Consider the following 20,011-nt stretch of genomic DNA (forward strand, 5'->3'; position numbering starts at 1 on the left):
ATCATGTGAAGCACTTTGAGCTGCTGTGGGCATGAAAAGTGCTTTACAAATAAAGCCTGATTGATTGATTGATTTGATTGATTGATTGATTTAATGAAACAGGCAAATAATTAAATCATTCATAGTTTAAAGGTAGAAAAAAACCTTAGTCATCATAGGAGCTGATCAATAAACCAATCAGTCCCCAGGGACCTGCACATGAAGGCTTTTTCTTTGGCCTCTGCTTCGAAGTCACCCAGTCCTTTAAAAAAAAAAAAGCATTCATGACACAAGAAGCGTGAGAGAGGAGGTGTTTTATTGTGAAAATATGTGACCGGAAGTGGCGCTTCTGCGCACTTGACGGAGCGCATTGACAAACAGCCTCCAACAAAATGCTCCCTGCGCTCGGCCGCTCAGACCTGGTGCTGCTGCTGTCATGTGGAGGGAGGCTGGGGCCGCTCGGAGCTCAAGTTGATCCGCAGGAATATTTCTCTCCATCAGGACGTCAAGAGTTTTTTGTTGTTTCCCTCTCGCTTCTCTTCCTCCAACACTGGGACAGTTTAGAGTCTATGTGGCGATTAAACTCCGCGCGTGATGACTGGTGATGATTAAAAGGTGAGTGATGAGTCAAAGCTTCACTTTTGTTCTCTGCCGTCTTGCTGCACTGACAACAACAACAACAACTCAGTCAACATGTCATGTTTTACAGGGACACAGGTCAGTGTTAGGCTATAATGAAATTAAATTGAATGTTGTTGTTTTTTAATGAAGGACTTTCCTCACTGGAAACCAAAAAAAAAAAAAAAAAAAAAAGGAGAAAAAGACAAAAACGACATTAAAAACAACAACAAAGGGCTTCCTCCATTTTCCTTAAAAATATTCAAATATATTTTCTGTTCTGTTTTTTTTAGGTGAGCCAATACTATTAGCTTCAAAATAAACACCATCCACCCAATGTCCAGTGTCAAAGAGAATAAAGATGAGAATGTAAATTATATATCCCACTACCAGCACCTACTGTAAAAGTCACATTTTGATGCACAAATACGTTTCCCAGCGTTGTCTGTTTCCTGCCATCATTTGGGGTCACACGAGCTCCCAGCTCAAGAGATCTAGAGGTGTCAAGAGACCAGAAGACAATAATAAATCCTATTATAATAATATGTCTTCATATTTTCTTATCATATGAACATCTAATATATAATCCAGCCTACCTTGCACAGGTGAAAGTTCCTTTGAAAAAAGCAGAGAAATGACAAAGGTATTGTCATGACATCACAATATTAAATCGAGATTATTAGAATTTTTTTGTACAATATGTTGTCATTGTGATTGCTAAAACGTAGAAATATTAGTGTTTGGGGTCAACATATTTAACTCCCTTTTAACCCTTTATATTAAAACTTGATTTATTAGACAGTAGTTCTGTTTAACAAGTATCATTAGCATCAACGGTGCTATGTATGTATGAATATACTTGACACCTGTGGTCTGTCAGAGCTCAGACGACGTATTTTGTAACAGCAGACATCTAAATCAAGTCACCAGAGTCATGTGTGAAGGAATTTCTCATAACATCAGGAAAGTTTGTATTGTACAAACCGTATTATGCAAAGAATGTACTTTTTGTTTTTTTTATACCTTCAAATAAACTCGAGCCTCTCAGAGTCCCACAGCATCTAGGTCCATACAGCTGATAATCACTGAAAGCCGAGGCAACAAAAGACTGAACTCTATACATGCTTTATTCATATTCACTGAGTATTTTGTTGCCTGGGGTGTAAATAGTCTGATTACTCACATAATGTATAATGAAGGTCTTCAGTCTGTGATAGAAGTTGAAAAGTGGAACACAAGCCGTGTTCCGCCCAGTAAATCTGTCAGTGCAATAGAGAGCAATATCTTCAGCTGTCTGCAGGTTTCATTAGAAAACATTTTGTTAAACACCTTAAAAAAGAGAGCGGCATGCTGCTGCAACACAGATATGACCCAGACACCGAAGGGGATGTGCAGTGGATATTCAAACCTTTTTTAATAAGAAGATAAAACTGAATTTCATGCAAATAATGTGAATTAATTTTGCCTTACTGTCAGGCATTTGGACATAACAACACACTCTTAAAAATTGTGTGTGTGTGTGTGTGTTTTCCTCAGATGTATTGACTAAACATTTTAAGTCCCTAAATGAGAATAGCTCCATTCGTGATTCAAATAAACAAAAGTCAGAAAGAAGTCAGAAAATGTTTGCTACTGAAATGTAGAATCATGAAGTAGTTTAAAAGTGACATACACAATGCAGCACTTGACTGACTAACTGCTTGTGTGTGATGTGGTGAGATTCATGGTCATGCCTGTGGCTCCGTCTGAGGATGACTGTGTAGCAGAGTGGAGTGTGACAGCGCGTCTGTCTGATTTTGACCTGCTGTGTTATCTCTGATTGAAAGTCTGTGAGTTTTGTGTAGGGAAAGCCTGGAAGTGGTGGAAGAGTAGATTGTTGCTGAGAATAACTGGGGGGATCTGTCTGTATCTGCTGCTGCTGCTGCACTCTGAGCCCAGGTGAGAGGGAGGTTCGTCTTCCACTGATGTGCAAATCCACCAGCGCTAAAAGTTCTGAGAGATTATCATCAAAGGGAATATTTATGTTACAATGCAGTCACAACATTGCTGCGCTTGATTGTGTGAGTTGGAATAGTTAGAGAAATACATGTGTCTTACTCTTAGAGGAGGGTGTATGGACATGTAACTGGGAGGATCTCATGTCGGCTTTTGTTTTTTCTGTGTGAGTGCAGGTTGTCTTTAATAGCTTGTTTCATGTTTGATTTCCATAATAATTCATATATTGATTGTTGGACTATGTCTTGGTTCAGCCATAAGAATAAATAACAACATCATAATATGAAAGTTTGTTGTCCATAGCACAAAATAATTACCATCAACAGTAAATCTAAACAACGGCCACCAGACAACTCCCAAACAACAAGCCAAATGCAATGCACTGACACTGTGAGATAAATAAGAGTTGCTCTTCTTGTCATAATTTAAAAGCTAAATGTAATTAACTCAAAAGTGCGTGACTAATTTAATTTCCTGTAACAATTTCCTGATATCAGTCAAACGTGTTTTCTGTTCCCCTTGGATGACGCACACATCGTCATGGGAATTTATCTTAAAACTGCAGTCTAAGCAAAGTGTAGTATTGCAGACCTGGTGTGAAGTGGATTGTTAGCACATAATTAAGACCTAGCAGGTGATTTATGTAAACATGAATTTACAATTAACTAATGTGATAAGTCAGCCCAAGGCCCATTAAACACAAAATATAGTGTGAAGACAATTATCTTTACCAGGGGCTTTTTCCTAGAGGTTTAACAAGCTCTGAGTGTCTCCCTGAAGGCTGAGTTGACTGAGTTGTTGAGTAGTTAAGTCAGAGTTTAGCGTGTGCCTGACGGCTATAGAAAAAAGCCATCATCAGTCTCGCTCCGATGATTCACCATGGAAAAAAGTAACAAGGCTGCAGCCATAATAATTTGCATGGAAAATAAATTACTCACAGAGTGAATGTGAAAGTTTAGAAGCAGTAATCTCTTCATCACTGAATTTAACATCACTTTCTTTAATATTAGCCTTTGTGAATGTGGTTCAGTGATTTTATTTTCATTAAAGGGCAATCCCACAGCCACTGAGTGTACTTGGAAGCAGCTGAACAGCCTTGTGGTTGCAACTCTACCCATGAAAAGATGTTGTTTAACACACATCCTGTCATCTACTGTAAAATCCTGATTAGTAGCTAGATGAATGTCCTTGATTAAGAAAATGGACAAAACCGACAAAGATTGTGTAGCAGCAAGATAGAAAGACTGATTTTTAAACTGACTTGTTGGAAAAAAATATATAAATATATGCCAACTAACTGTTGCTTTTGTATCTGTAGGAAATCCAGAAAGCCACATGAAATGTGAATTATTTCTGGGGTGGTGATTGCTTAATCTGCAAAGCAGTAGCGGCGCCAGGATTTTGATTGTGGGTGGGCCTTCAGAAAACTGGATGGGCCAGTTAAAATAAGACAAAAAAAAAAAAAAAATCAGCGTCATCATCATCTCCGTTTAAGCGCTTTTCTGCGGCGCTGAGGACAGCACTCCCATAGGACTCTGTTGTAAAAAAAAAAAGCTGACTGACCGAATTCGGGGTTATTTCTCCCGTGGTGCTGGACCACGTCTGTTTATGGCTGCACAGCAGGGAACTCCTGAGCTAAGTTGATGAAATAGGCTACCGACCAATTTTGAGTCATAAAGTTGCAATCATCTTTGCCATGTAGGCTACAGTAACCATGTTACTTAACAAAATAAAATTTATTGTAGGTCCATTGTAAAACATTTAGCCTATTTATTTACATAGGCTAAATGTGGTGATTTCAGTACGTAGATTTCATCAATTAGACCAATATTAATTTCCTAAAAAAAATTAACCAGCCAGCGGTAAACCTCTGAAAGCGTGCGGATACGTTACTTGGCTCGTTTTCTCCCTGGGATGAGGACGGAGCTGCCGGCCCCGGCAGATCAGCTGAGTAGAGCGGCTGCTGCTGCTGTGACAGTCGCTGCCCTGATCCGCCACAGACATCCTAACAGTTATAAACTGACCACAGACTCTGGATTAAACTGTGACTTTCTTGCATGAAAAAATATTAAACTGTGACGTGTTAACAGCGCTGGTGACACCAAAGACGGTTTATAAACATTTATAATATCTTTGGTGACACTGGCTGTATGTGTTTTGAACATCCGCCACACGTGGGGTAAAAGCTGCTGATTGGCTGAGAAGCTTTCACTCAAAGCATTCCTCAGGATGCTTATTGGATGAACAGCTAGAATGGGTGGGCCCAGGCCCACCCGGGCCCAATAGTAGCGCCGCGGCTGCTGCAAAGTGATAGAAATGAAGAGCCATGCAGAGACTTTGTTCAGATTTGAGTCTGTGCTGTGTAATACTTGATGTAGGGCCAGAGAATATTGTTTAGGGGGTTAGGGTTATAAATGACGGAGTGTGACGAGAAGCGATACTGTTCAGTTAAGAACGGGGACAAATTGTCCTCTCATGCCCTAAAACTACATGAATGACTTCTGCTTCAACATGACTGGATTGACCAGAGAAGACAGCTGGGTCAGGCTCAGCTGGAGGAGTCAGAGACAAACTCAGGGTTTCTTCAAATAAACCTGCCAGTGAGCAGGTTCGGTTTACAGAGTTATGTTGCCATAGTAACTGACTTATAGCAACTGAGTTTAAATGATCAATCTTTCGAGAATGGAAAACCCAGAGTTCCCCTCATCTCAAACTTACTCTGAGTTTTCACATAACCTGCTTTCTGGAACAAGCCAAGCCAAGAGAAAACAAATTTGGCAGAGTCCCCTTTGAATCCATCTTCAAGTGGTCAAATTGAATTACCTTAATGGACGTGACTGGATGTGACAGATACAATTAGATGATGATAAATTCATTTTAGAAAGTTATGGATGGGACAGCTTTTCTTTGCGACCTCTGTGTGTGCTGCTTTGTTCAGTTCTGCCCTCTGCACAAACACCCCAGATTTTCTCAGAGTATTGAATATATGATGCTTACTCTTTGAAGTATTCCAGGTCACATCTGTATGTGGATACCAGAGGACCTGATCCTCCTTTAGATGTTTGATGGAGCCCTACGGGCAGCGCTGCTAGAGCCACATCGGGTTCAAGCCCCCGTTTCCAGCCACACAGTATCTCCCTTCGACACGCTACCCACTGTGGTGGTAATGTGTATAATCTCCTAACCAGACTTCTAAAATCCACTGTCGTAAAGCAGCTCTCTCTCTGAAAGATTCTCACTTCTAAGCTGCACAAAGAGGAAACAAAACCTGCCTTTTCCTTCTATTATTCCACCCTGGTCACATTTTCATGTCTTATCTACAGAAAGTTGTAGGCCTATTCTCTGGAGGTATCGGGTATTAAAATAATTCCCCTCTGTGCAACAACACTGCAACACTCATTCTGCGGAAATCAAAGCTTCTTTTGAGATAAATCGTCAATAAATCTGCCCATAGACTATAATCTACTTACCTGTTCTTTTTAACCTTTGATCTACGATGAGTGATTGATTGGATTAATTGATCCCTGGAAAATTCTATCTGACTGTTTGTGAAGTGTAGCCCCCTCTGACTTTGTGTTATAATGTCAAGAAGATTGACCTTTACGATATAATGTAAACAATGCAATACTATTTTGTTTCAGCCATTGATTGTCGTTTTCTAACTAATTAAGATAGCCACCTAGTTTAGTCTCCTGACGTGTAGAGTAACAGGCTCTTAACAGTTGATGATAGGCCTACAAGTTCTACATGTCTTTCACCCTAAACCATAAACCATGGCCTATTCTGTAGATCATTTTCTCAACCCCTCTGAGATGACCCACAGCACTGTCTGCTACATTTCTGTCATAGGCCTTTGTGCTAGACCTTGGTTGCCATGGTTACAGTAATAGATATGGGGGCTCTACGAATAACAACGTAAAAGACCCTTGTCACCATGGTTTCAATTAAGATTGGTCACCGCTTGGTTAAATTTAGGAAAAGGTTGTCCTTTTTTTAAATACTTTATTGGGAAAAGATCGTTCTTTAGGTTAAAGTAGTGAGTAGATGATCTTTATTGTTGTGGATACAAAAAAAATAAAAATAAACTACATGGTCAATTATAGAGCTCTATCCCTGGGTTAGAACCTGGGTGACCATCAGGAAAACGATTTAGGGGTCAAAAATGGCGGGAATTCTCCTGTAAAGCTGTTTTTTCGACTCATTCATCCCCCACAACCACTTTCTTTTTCCTGACATAAGGACTACAGCTGTTACTCTCGCCAAGCAACAAAACGGTCATGACCTGCTGCACAGTTGACCTCAAGACTGTACAGCAGAGTGGCCATGGAGGTTTAAATATTTGCTGAATTATGGCAAATTATGTACAGCCTAGTTTATTACACAATTCATTGCATGAAAATTGTTTGATGCCTTAAGAGGGTTTTAAAGCAAACACAACAACATTATCTTCTGTGAGCTTGAGAAGAATCTGAAAATGGGAGGTAGGGCTCAATGTTTGGGCCAGAACTGGACATCTGACTTCACCAGAGCTCACTCTAATGTAACAAGAAAAAGAAAGTCAATACTTGGTAACAACCTGGATTTATGAATGAGGTCACACTCATCCAAGGTTATGGACCTTTTAACAATGAAGAAACCCACTTGGCACAAAGCTTTCTCTGTTATACCAGCCTTTACTTGACTTGGAGTTGGCTGAGGTTCTTGAAGAGTTGAATTGAAAATTCTTTCAGATGTGATGAAACATCTTAAAGAACCTGAAGCAAGTCTGGTTGTCTTCCTTCCCGTTTAGCGATACTTTGACCTGCCCTGGATGATTGAGCATCTTCACAGACATACAACGTATTGTGTTAAAAATTACTTGTATTTAAAGCCCCATTATGTAACTTATTTGGCTTTTTATTAGCAAAAATCAAATATTGCTTTCATAAATATGTATTTCACTATAGTCGAATCACACCCGCATACAAATGAAAGCTTTCTCAGAATGAGTTGTTACAAGTCGTTACAAATACATAAGTGGGTGACGCACCGAACCGAGGCGGCCATGTTGCATCGCCATTTTTTACGTTGAGTGGCAGCGTGACCGTAGGTAACCACGGAAACTCAGCGGAGCTGTCGGCTCGGGGAGAAAGTTTTCCAGGTAGCGCCTGTTAAAACTGTCACCACTGTGTAGTGTGAGGAAGGACGGAGGCACTGATGTTGCATTCAGGTGCAGTCAGGCAGACGGCCGTCGGCAAACCAACCAGATGTCATTTTACTTGACCAGAGAAAGATGGTAAAACGTGGGTCAGGTAAACAATACAACATCGCCATGACAACATATTGTCACACATGTATTGTTTTGCCTCGTGCTGGCGGACCACTTGTTTACATAGAGGCTTGTTTATCCTGTTACATGCAGCATCTGTTGTCTGTCTGATGTCTGCCCGATTTCATATGAATGCAACATCAAGAATACGTTCCGATATGCACCCGCACCGCTAGATTGGGTAATTCCTACATATTATACCTTTAATGAACTGCTAAAACGAATGTGGGCTATTTATTAAGAGAGACACTGAGGTTATTACAGAATGACTACATAAGGAAAATTGATGACAAGGGAGGTTCAGCCACACAACTAGACAGACAAGGGTTCACATACTTTTTCTTGCCAGATTGTTGGATGAGATAAAAGACAGTGTCAGGCTGTGAGAGGAGAGTCCATAAAACAGAAATATACTGCAGTGGTATGAAAGCTTTCAAGTCCTGAATAGCCTTGTCACCACAGCGATAACTCCTGCGTTACAATCTCTATCTTTATTGTACAGAGTAGGGAACATGTCAGAGTTGTTACAAGACATTATAAGGACTCTGATAACTGAATCTGTCTCTTTCTGGTGCTCTACTATATATTCTTGATTCAAGATTTTAATTGAGAACCTGTTCCAAACCTCTTATAGAATGGAATAGAATAGAAAAATACTTAATTCATCCCCTGGATCCCCTGGGAAATTCAAGTCGTCTAGCAGCTTACAAGAACACATGACAAAAAAGATAACACAGAACCATTATAAATAACCTAAAATTATATAAATACCAAGTAAAAGTGTATAGCCTTTGTATGTTATGAAATAGTCGAGCTTATCAGTTCTTATCATGATTTTCTGACCGTGCATTATTAAACAATGACATCAGACTTATGTAAGAAATTGTTATAGTGAGGAGAAATGGTCCAAAGCAAAGCTTCATTTCATGATGAAAGAAGTTGACTGTTGTTGTAATATCTGCTGAAACATCTCTCTTCCGTCGGGAGAGTAAATATGTTATGTTGTAATAACATCAGTGCCTGACAGATTTTCTCTTGGACTAGACAGGGAACATGGTGTGTGGTTGAGCTGTCTCTTTACACATGGTTTTCAGGTCACTTCATTATGAATACATTTCTGATTCTTAATTACAGACAGAAGATGTCACCAAAATGCTACTGTATGCACATGTAGCTGCTCAAATGGCTAATATATATACTTAAAACATTTTTTCTTCAGATTCAATATAAACATGTAGTTAAAAGGATTTTCTGTGTGACGTCAACAGGACTTTTATCTGTCTGTTTCTGCTGGGGGATGTGACACGCAACTCTGGGGTGAGTCATGTAGACAGTCCACTATCCCTCAATATGTGTGAAATGAAAATGAACACATAAGAGTTGCGCTTAAGATGCTTAAAATCTGTAGGGCCAACTCTTTTCCACACAGAAAGTAAATCAGGAAAAAAAACGCAGAACTGATAATGGTATTGGTATGAAGAAAATCTCATCAACTCTCCCCAGGCTGGCATGAGCTTAAAAAAAAGAGGAAAAACAGATGGATACTTGTCTACAGGCCTGACCAGTGAACAGTCTGTACAATTCACAGTTTTACTGGAATTAGATAACATGTGCTCTTCACTGTATTTCATTATAGAAGTGCATTCCAAGTCTGTTGGTTCATTTTTAAAGCTATACTGCGTAACTTCTACGTGTCTCTAAATATCCGTTTCACCCAAGCCACTACAAGAGGAGATGATACAACACTGATTAAGCCGTTCGGCTCCTCTAACACCTTGCGGTGTTTTTCAGTATTTGTTCTTTTTGTATTTGGTGACGTAGGCGACATTCCCGCGCTGGTGCACAGGAAATTACGCGTTCTACTCGGTTTTACCTGACAAGGAGAAGGGAGGGGGGAGGAGAGCGCTGCTAGAAGCAACATGGCGGAGAACCCGAAGAAGCGACCAAGAGGTTCAGAAGTGGATCCTACTAAAAAGAAAAAGCCTTCCCGTTCAGCAAGGTCTGTTGGCGAAGAGAGTGACAAATGGTAGCGGTGGGGAGGGGAGGGGCGGGTTACATACGCCATATTGAGGTGCCGGCCGTATCGTTATAATAACGCAGAAATCCTCTAGGGGGCGATAGAAGTTACGCACTATGGGCCCTAGTTGCCTAGACCAGGCGCAGTCTAGGCGAAGCGCAGCTGCACTGTGCCAACGGGGTGTGTCCAGGCGCATTTTGCAAGATTGGTGCACAGTGCAGTCCGGTGCAGGTCTGCACTCCCCTCGTCCCTCCTACTGGCGCAAATAGCAAAGAGGGAGGAGACAAGGCGGGAGGGAGAAAGGAGGAGGAGAGGGATTAACACAGCCGATTCAGATCTTCACCTATCAAATGAGTTCTTCTCCCCACCTTTAACTGTGCCACGGGCGATGCGCACTGCAAGTTTGTCATTATACTTAGACATGGACACAGGAGACAGCGACGCCAGAGGCCAAACCTCTCCCAGGAGGAAACAGGTGTTTTGGTCCGGGAGGTCCGAGCTCAGAGTGGCCGAATAATGAGTTTACTAATATATATAATAATACTAATACTAATATCCTTAATCAGGTTTGACCTGATACACTGAGAACCGCTGCCCAGTGTAAAAAAACAACAACTAATTAACTAATAAAGAAACTCACATTTAGTATTTAAACCCTGTGTAAGAAAGATGAGAGGTGTACACTGATCACAACATAAACAAACACCATGCGTAACAGGGATGAGACCAGGAGCATCTCAGCGTAAAGGACGCATTGCTGAGCATCTCTCTCTCTCTCTCCCGCTCTCTCTCTCTCTGTCTGTCTGTCTGTCCGTCTCTCTTTTTTTTCTGTGATGAGAGATGCTATATACTCACTATTTGTTTATTATTTGTTTATTAAGATCCCCATTAGCTGCAGCAACGCCACAGCTATTCTTCCTGGGGTCCATCCACTATCTGATACCGAGGCTGTTGTGGTTGGCTAAGAGAGATGACAGTTTGTTTTTCATTACGGCTGTGTGACGACACGGTCGCTCGCCTGCAACACAGCAGTGACACGGCACGGTGGCACAGTGGTTAGCACTGTTGCCTCACAGCAAGAAGGTCCTGGGTTCGAATCCCGGGCCGCCCAGGGCCTTTCTGTGTGGAGTTTGCATGTTCTCCCCGTGTCTGCGTGGGTTTCCTCCGGGTGCTCCGGTTTCCCCCACCACTAAAAACATGTCGGCTAGGTTAATCCTCCAGTCAGTGCTCCTGACCAAAGGCACTGGCTCATAATCTGGAGTTGGTCCCCGGGCGCTGCACCGCGGCTGCCCACTGCTCCTCAGGGATGGGTTAAATGCAGAGAAAGAATTTCACTGTACTAGCTGTATATGTGACTAATAAAGTACCTTTAACCTTTAACATGCAGTCATCCACCATCACAGTCCTGCTCTTGGGACATCCGCAGCTGCTTTTCAGTGCCAGTTTGTCCCTGCTGTGTTAATTCAGGTGGAGTTTCCATTATGCGTGCCAACAGCCTTTAATCTGACGTCAGATGTGACGGGACAATCTATATAGATATAAATTCACGTGTTGATTCCATTAGTTGCATTAAATAGTGTTTGTTGTGATTATTTATTGCATCTAAATGTACCTGGAACTGTGGAAACCTGCCTGTGAGGTCTTGGTGACGTGTGTGCACTGCGCGCCAGTCAGCCACTCTACCACTGCGCCGGCTGCGCTTCGCCTTGCGCCGAGAGTAGACCAGGTTGGAGCTGGCAGGCTTTTGGCGCACAGTCGGTGCTGCTTTTTGGCACGAAACTTCCACTGCGCCAAGCTGAATCTGTTGACACCTCCCCCTGCTGTGCCGCCACACCCATCACGGCGCACCGCAGTCTACCAAACGCATGCAGTAGGACTGTAGCCTCAACATATGGGGCATCTCCATTCAAAAGCACAGCTAAACAGACTTAAACATATTCTAAAATATGTTACAATCCTCCATGAAAAAAACAGTGGTCATGTGTTATTAGCAACAGCTGTCATGCACTGTTCTAGACAGTCACCCGCTAAGTCACAGACATCATTCAGGCCTGAATAATTACCAAGTTACATGCTGACCTCCTGCATTGTGTGAAGTGTTGCTTCGACACACCTAAAAAAACAAAACAAAAAAAGAAACACACTGAAGCTGGAGCTCAGCGCTTAGATGATTGTCAGGAAACAGACAAACTCACATAAGAGTAGTAATATAACCTGAACACATTTAATGATTCATGTTACTTGTAGAGGCAGTAAGTAAATCCTATTGAAAATGAGGTTCTGAATGAAGTCTGCCTGTGCTGGTGATTTTAGCAGATGGTATACTGCTCATTCTACGCATTGTAGCTCTTTATTAACAAGTCTAATTTCTGTAGGTGCTGAATCATGTGGTTATTTTGCTCAGCACGAGGAGTCTTTTAAGGTAAAAGCTATGGAGATCAAACTTGCCAAATTAGAGTAGGCTGGGAAACATGTGCAACCTCTTAAATGTGATAATGAACTCTGGATAAAGGAGAAGCTTTCTGATCTAGACAGACATGAAAATATCACTAAAACATGTATTCATACAGGCATTGAAGAGTATGGACTGACCTAGTTAGAGATCAGACAGCTCCATTGGGAAGCACAACCATTGAACTTTCTACGTGTGGATTAACCATGACTTTAAAGTGGTGGCCTGAAATTAAAGGACAATTCCAGGCGAATTCAACTCGGGGGTGTATTTTCATATCATTTTAGGTCTAAAAGAAGGAATTTGAAGATTTTCAGTTTAATCACTCCTGTTTTGCGGTAGTTGCGTCTGTCCCCGCATCGTCACGACAGCAATGAATGGGAGTGGATGTAAGTTCCGCTGTTTAGGCTGTTTACAGCCCTCAAAGCCGCAATTTTTTTCCACAGACAGCGTCAGATGGCCACTCAAACATGCACCGAGAAGTTTATTTACTTCAAGCAAGCCGACATGTTTGTAAAACTAGATCTAATTCAAAGTCTCCCAGAGTCTCACGCTTTCCTGTTGGCCCCCTTTTCTTACTTTTAAGTTGTACTTGTTTCATTTGAGTTCAGTAATGAGAGTGCTTGATTCAGATGTTTGTATCCCATCCTACTCTGAGACCACCGGCCTTCATCAGTGCAGGACAGGGACTGAAGGTCAAGAGACTCTACTCAGCTGTTTTTACCCCAGGGATCCCCTAAGGCACTGAGCAGGTCAGATGGTCAGTGCATTTAGGAAGCATGGCCTTGTATTTGTACGGATCAAATATGGAATATTTAACCACATTCAGTCAGTGGTTATGTCAAGTCATCAGCCCTGCCAATTGAAATGGACAATCAGCTTGAGGGCCCAATACCCACCCACCCACACATGCTGCTTTGCTGCTTCAAAGAGCAATCTGTTTAACCGTATGGCTCCACACAGCTTCAAGGTTATTTTGAGGCTTTAAGGTTGTTGTTTTTTTCCTATTTTGATGCAGCTAGAATCTGCAATATTTCACTAAAATGTGTGGTCATGTGTAGAGCATGTTGCCAAGTCTGGAAAAGAGATAAAAAGGGGGTTGCTCTGAGATGACTTTCAGATTGGGAAGGAGTTCTTGATAGAACTGATTTTTTTTTAAAGCTAATGTTAGCTGCTGTAGAAACTCAGTCATTTCAACTTTTCCTCTTCATTTCCATTGGTATTACTATAAATGTTTATCCCGTGGCATGATCATTGAGTCTTCGGCCTTCACAGCAGCAACATTTCAATGACACACAACACAAGGACACAGAAGCTCAAGTATTGGAGTTTACATTACTCACATGTTCATACCTAGTGCCTTCTTTGAAAAGTCCTGTGGTGAGCTCTGTTCAGCTTTCTGGAACAAACACAGCTCAATCAAAGCTTGCTCAGTTACTCCTGATTTCATCTGCCAGGAAAGCTGAAAAATGTGTTGCTAGTTTTGGTTCTCTGCTAGAGTGAAGTAAACCAATCTCTTGACACCTGCAACATCTGTTTCTGATTGTGGGGATGGGGGATGTCATGATATACTGAAGAGCATGCAAACACCTGAGTTTGATTTGTCAGTATACTGGCTCATGAATTTTACATTTCATATATTGCATGTATACGTATATTTATGCAGTTACGTGTCTTCTTTACCAGATGCCTGTGTGTGTGTGTTTTATAAACTGTTTTCAATTTGAGGAAGCAGCTTCATTGTTTCAGCCTTTTCCTCCACTTCACAGGACTTTCCCCACTGATGGCAGTGATGGAGAACGAGACATGGCCACGCCCCTCATTTGTCCCCCATTATCTGCTGCGTGGTGACCCCTTCGCCTCGAGACTCTCCAGAGAGGCGGACATAGTTGCAGCATTTTACATCTGCATTATAGGTCAGTCTCTTCACTCCCTCTTCATCTCTTCATTAATGTTTATTCAATCTTTTAACTGAATATGATATCAAGTGTTGGCAATCAGACTTCACACCAGTACATGGAGGGTAAACAGAAAGGTAATGCATGACTGTCTGCACAAACTCACACATGATGAAGAACCTTTCATTTTCAGTTGAGTTTTGTTTTTTAAAGTCTATTTTTTTGGCTTTTATGCCTTTATTTGATAGCCATAGTAGAGATTGACAGGAAAGGGGGAGGCAGAGAGAGGGGGAATGACATGCAGGAAAGGTCTGCCCGAAGCGGGATTCGAACCGGGGACGCCTGCGTTGAGGACTGTAGCCTCTACATGGGCCGGCCACCTTAACCACTGCGCCACGCACCGCCCAAGTTTTGTTTTAAGTTATTTGGTTAAACTAGATGGTGTGCAGGCCACACAGGCAGCTTTGATTAAAGGGACATTGTGTAATTTCTCCTGTTATCTATTAACGAAAATCGATTATTTGGTTCAAAAGTATGTTTTTCATTAATCAGTAATCCCCCCCATCAACAAACTGAATTTGCCGTTCATGTCATTCATATCTACATGGAGCGGGTAAGCTCGGTGCTGGCTGCCATGTGGTGTTGCCATATTTTTACGTTCAGTGGCAGCGTGACGGTAGGAAACCACGGAAACTCAGCGGAGACAGCGGAGCTGTCGGCTCAGGTCGAGGTGGCGTCTGTGAAAAGTCACCGCGGTAACGCAATGAGGAGGAATGGAGCATTACACTGATGCTGCATTCACCTGCAGTCGGGCAGACGGCCGTCAGTAACAAACCAGATGTCATTTTAGTCACAGAAGTGGAGAGAAAGCCGGTAAAACGTGGGTCAGGTAAACAATACCATATCGCCATGACAACATATTGTCAGGTGTATTGTTTTGCCTCATGCTGGCGGACCACTTGTTTACATAGAGGCTTGTGTCGTTACGTGCAGCGGCTATCTTCCGTCTGCCGTCTGCCCAATTTCACGTGAATGCAGCATGAAAATTGAGTTGCAACACTAGATGGGAGTAATTCCTACACAATGTACCTTGAAGGTTTTGTTTTATGCAAAGAAATAAATACCATAGTTCCCATAGTTGTGCACAGTGTTTATAGTCCTGCAGAATTTTGAAGTTTGAGTCAGAATAACGACAGTCTGCAAAGGACGGTCAAGCTACAAAGCAACTGTGGATGGGGGATGGGCCTGGGGTGTCTGATTGGGAATCAGACATCTTCCAACTGTTTTGGTCCTTCATGATGTAGGTTGGCACCTGGACCCAGTGATGTGCAGATGAAACCACCTCAGAGCTGTGATACATATTATGTATCCTATTAGTGTTTTTAGGTCTGTGTGTTTCTCTTGTGAACCCAGCATCAAGACATGTATGTTACAGTAGCGCGTGCCGCACAGTGGTACGTGAGCAGCTAATTGATGGCATTTACTAACCACAAATTTAATTACAGTTAATTCAATTCATGTCAACTTTCTTTAAATAGGACCAAATCATAACCAACACTGTCAGAGCATTTTAAGGTCAAGATTTCACTAACAGGACCAAACTCACGGCAGGTGGTCGATTTCTAGGCCTAATTGGCCTATTTCAGGAGGATAGGAGTGACTGATTATCACATTATTTTAGAATGTAGTACCAGATTGATAATATTGATGACAGTTTAACACTAGAACCGCCAACATTCCAAGTACTCCTAGAACCGCCAAGAGGTCATTTTGACCTCCATTCATTCTAATGCAAAAATGGTAAATGGACTGCATTTACAGTATATAGCCATATACATTATATAACCAGCCAGACACACAGTTCAAAACACTTTATAGTAATGCTTCACCTTCATATACACACACATACTTTACAAAAAATAACAATAGTCGTTGCTAGGCAACCAATATAGTCGACTCATTCATTTTCTATTTTTCGAACAGTGTGTGTGTATAAAAATTTTCAAAATTGTTACAAATTTCTGAATTCATGTCCATTTCTCATGAGAGCAAGGGACTGCCATTGTTATGTTCAATGTTTATGAGTAATGTTCATTTGTTATCTGTTTGACACCTGTTTTAACTGTTTGACAACTTTCTAATATCTGAACTCATGTTGTGTTGTGGGATGAGGTCAAAATGACTAACTAAATAACTAACTATCTAACTAACTAACTGACAAACTGAGTGACTACATGGACATTATTTAGCCCAGATTGCAATCATTGGACAATCAATTTTATACATTTTTATATACACAGACTGTTTGAAAAATAGAAAAATAAAGAGTCGTCTATATTGGTTGCCTAGCAACTACTATTGTTATTTTTTGTAAAGTATGTGTGTGTATATGAATGTGAAGTATTACTATGAAGTGTTTTGAGCTGTGTGTCTGGCTGGTTATATAATGTATATGGCTATATAAATGTAGTCCATTTACCATTTTTGCATTAGAATGAATGGAGGTCAAAATGACCTCTTGGCGGTTCTAGGTAAAATCACAATTTTTTTCGTTCTCTTTTATACTAGAATCATGAAAACGCATAAGATGATGTAGAACACACTTTTAGGAAAAGTCATCGAATGGGAGACATAGGGTTTTTACGCAAACAGAGTTACATGCATTTTAAGAAGTGAGAGAGGTCAAAATGACCTCACGGCGGTTCTAGTGTTAAAGGTAGCACTGTACTGTGGCTGCTCAAGTTGACCTAATTTTAACTACTTTTAAACAGTTAGATAATTAAGTTCAGTGAGTTAAGTTAATCAACAGTAGCACGAGCCGGGCTGATAAAGAGTGGCGCCACTAGAAGAGGTGAAGGACAGGATCATTCTCCTCCCAATCAAGAACAATGTGAGGGGTTTAGTGGCAATCAATGAAATTTAAAAAAAAACATAACATAATCTTCAAAGAATCTGGTTCTTGTAGTTGTAATAGCGAAGTACAAAGTGCTAGATGTTCATCTAAAGTGTAGAAGTACTAGAAGAGAAAATGTATCTAGTTACTTGCCAAAAGCACAAGGGCAAACATGGTAACAAGGCATCAAAATAGCTGCATACAATGATGCTACAGTGAATAAATGTACAACTGTAAACTAGAATTTGGCAGAGAAATGTTGCATCTAACTAAAACAAGCAATGTGACCCTCACTGGAAGCAACTGATGAAAAATAAGCCAATTGTAATTTGTAAAGCCTGGTAGCAGAGAAGTGGTGAAAGCAGGTTGTGGTGTGGGAGCAGCTGACAGGAGCAAGGGAGAATCTTGCAGCAGCAGCAATGTGAATGTGGAAATAAAAAAGAAAATCCAAGGTTACATAGAAATTTTGGGAACGAGATTCAGGGAGACGTTCACATCTTACACTACCCTACAGGCCAGAAAAAGGGGGACTGTCAGGTCTCTAACATGGCTTCCCAGGGCCATTGGCAGTCAGTTTTTATCCACTTTGATCCTCTGCCTCCTTCAAGAGATCACAAGCAAACAGCAGGCCTTGTTTGATACCCAACTCTAACCCTCCCAACTAATTCACAGCCTGGAATGCATCACACCTCAGGAACATGTGTCTCCTGTTCTCAAACACCTCCTTCACCTCTTTGCTCCTAAATTTTGACCTCTTAAATGAGAATTATTCTAAAGAACATTTTCTTAATGTGCAGATGACTGACTGCAATTACAGTACTGTGCTTTAACAGCAAATCAGATTATTGACTGCTCCCTGGGAATAAATAAGCTCTAGACACAGCTACAGGCAACCAGGAGCACAAAGAGCATCATTGTGAAGATCATGCTCAGCCATCGTGCAGTATAAGTTCAGTGCTGGCTGACAAACCTACATTATGTAAAGCTGCTTTCTGTTTTTAACATCAATAAATAGCCTTATTCTAATAAAGCTGTGGTATAATGGGACAGGGTAAGTACACACTCTATTTGCAAAGGCTATTAAGAGGATTTATGGGAAATGGAAATAATGTAATGGCAAAAGTACAAGGAGAACATAAACTCTGATGTCAAATAAAAGGCCCCTGAAATACAATAGAGGTTTGTTTGAGGGCTGCTGCCTTTTGACCTCATTCAGATAATGCAGATAAACATTTTCCTTCAAAAAGAACTGCACTGTTAAAATGCAGAATTGAACTTAACACTGTTGCAGCGAAGAGAAACGGTTAGTTACACTTTTGCATTTTAGAGAGGGAAGTAAAATCGGGTCAGCAACATTTCCAAAACCCAGCAAAGAGGAAAATGCCTGCAGCAGAGAGGCATTTTTAAACAAAAACATAGTAGCCCTCTTAACCTGAGACCCACTGCACCTACAGTATCTGAATGGCCACTCCTGTTGCTCCCACCCAGCTGACTGTGACTGTGTAGGCTGGCTTGTATGGGTGGATTACTGAACAGGTCTACAGGACACTGGCCCAGGGCATAAAGACAGTAAAATAGCGAAAGTCTGTGCTAGCAGAGTATAGCTAAACTTAAATTGAGAGCATTGGAGTTGAGATTCACATTGATATATTTGCAACAGTTCTAACAGAGCTCCTACATTATTCTCGCCAAATGAAAATGAAGATGTTAGTACAGTAGTAGCCTGTGTACTAATGGTTTCTTTCCGTCTGCCTACACCTCAGATTTGTATTTTGTTAAAGTGTAGGTTGCTGTGTCTGTTTTTAATTTCAAGGGCAAGAGTGTGGGGCGTCGTGTAGGTGGTTTGGCACTGAATAGAAGGCAGAGTGAGATATATATCTGAGTAGACACTAGACAGCATTATACATGTATAATAAGAACGGATTCAAATCCCATAAGCACCATCACCACGGCTATAGGTATGTCTTAAATTTGAAAGAAAATCTTGAGACAAAACACCATCACTGAACATAAAAAGACAGGAGAAGGTTGTTATATAACTGTGTACATGATGGATGAGAAATGACAACTGTCAGTCTGCGACTCGCGTGCTGAGGTATAGAAACTTGGTATAGAAATAATAACCTTAGATTGTACTTGCTCCACTTTCTGCCTGGTCCGGACTCTGGCTTTTTTAGATACTAAATGTGGATCTATTTTGTCACAAACATACATAGCTTAGTTTAACAATCCAGATTTTGACAGTTATTTTCTCCAATTTACGTTTTTGGAAGTTGTCTGACAAAAATACACTTAAATCCCCAGTATGTAACTTATTTGGCTTTTTATTAGCAAAACCACTTGTTTACATAGATGTTTGTTTATCCTGTTACATGCAGCATCTGTTGTCTGTCTGACGTCTGCCTGATTTCATGTGAATGCAACATCAAGAATATGTTCAGATATGCAACCGCACCGCTAGATGGGGGGATTCCTACACATTATACCTTTAAATTGAATGATATCTTGCTTTTCTGGAGCTTCCAACAGCATCTCATTACTCCCCATTCCTTCCAGTCTGAATGTCATTTTAAAACATATACATTGTACTGGAGAACTTGTAGTGCAAACTACCATGTAAAAGTATGATGTCATCCTCCCACACCACCAGTGCATGTGAACACACTGGTCTTCAGATGAATAGGTTGTATAGAACAGGATAATCCTGAAGAGGCCTCAATCAAGTGCCTCTTCAAAAACATATTAATCTGTGAATAGGGCTGTATACACACAGATCCCACACAAACACTGATTCTTTTATCTGTCAGTGGGCTGAGTGGAGGTCTACTGACATGCTTCTATCAGCGGTGGG

At 41.1% G+C, this 20,011-nt stretch overlaps 1 protein-coding gene across 1 annotated transcript in view; it reads left to right on the top strand.

Moving 5' to 3' along the window:
• Positions 1–372: 372 nt before the first annotated feature.
• The window catches only part of opn5 (opsin 5), a 48,696-nt gene continuing 29,057 nt past the window's right edge, over positions 373–20,011 (top strand). Inside the window, exons 1-2 of the mRNA XM_085770512.1 lie at positions 373–594; positions 14,139–14,285. Of these exons, the coding sequence (XP_085626638.1) occupies positions 14,153–14,285 (133 nt within the window). The 5' untranslated portion in view covers positions 373–594; positions 14,139–14,152. The remainder of the gene's footprint in view (positions 595–14,138; positions 14,286–20,011) is intronic.

The sequence above is a fragment of the Trachurus japonicus genome, chromosome 24 (genome assembly GCF_045865225.1).
Source record: "Trachurus japonicus isolate A0001 chromosome 24, Traja_1.0".
NCBI lineage: Eukaryota > Metazoa > Chordata > Actinopteri > Carangiformes > Carangidae > Trachurus > Trachurus japonicus.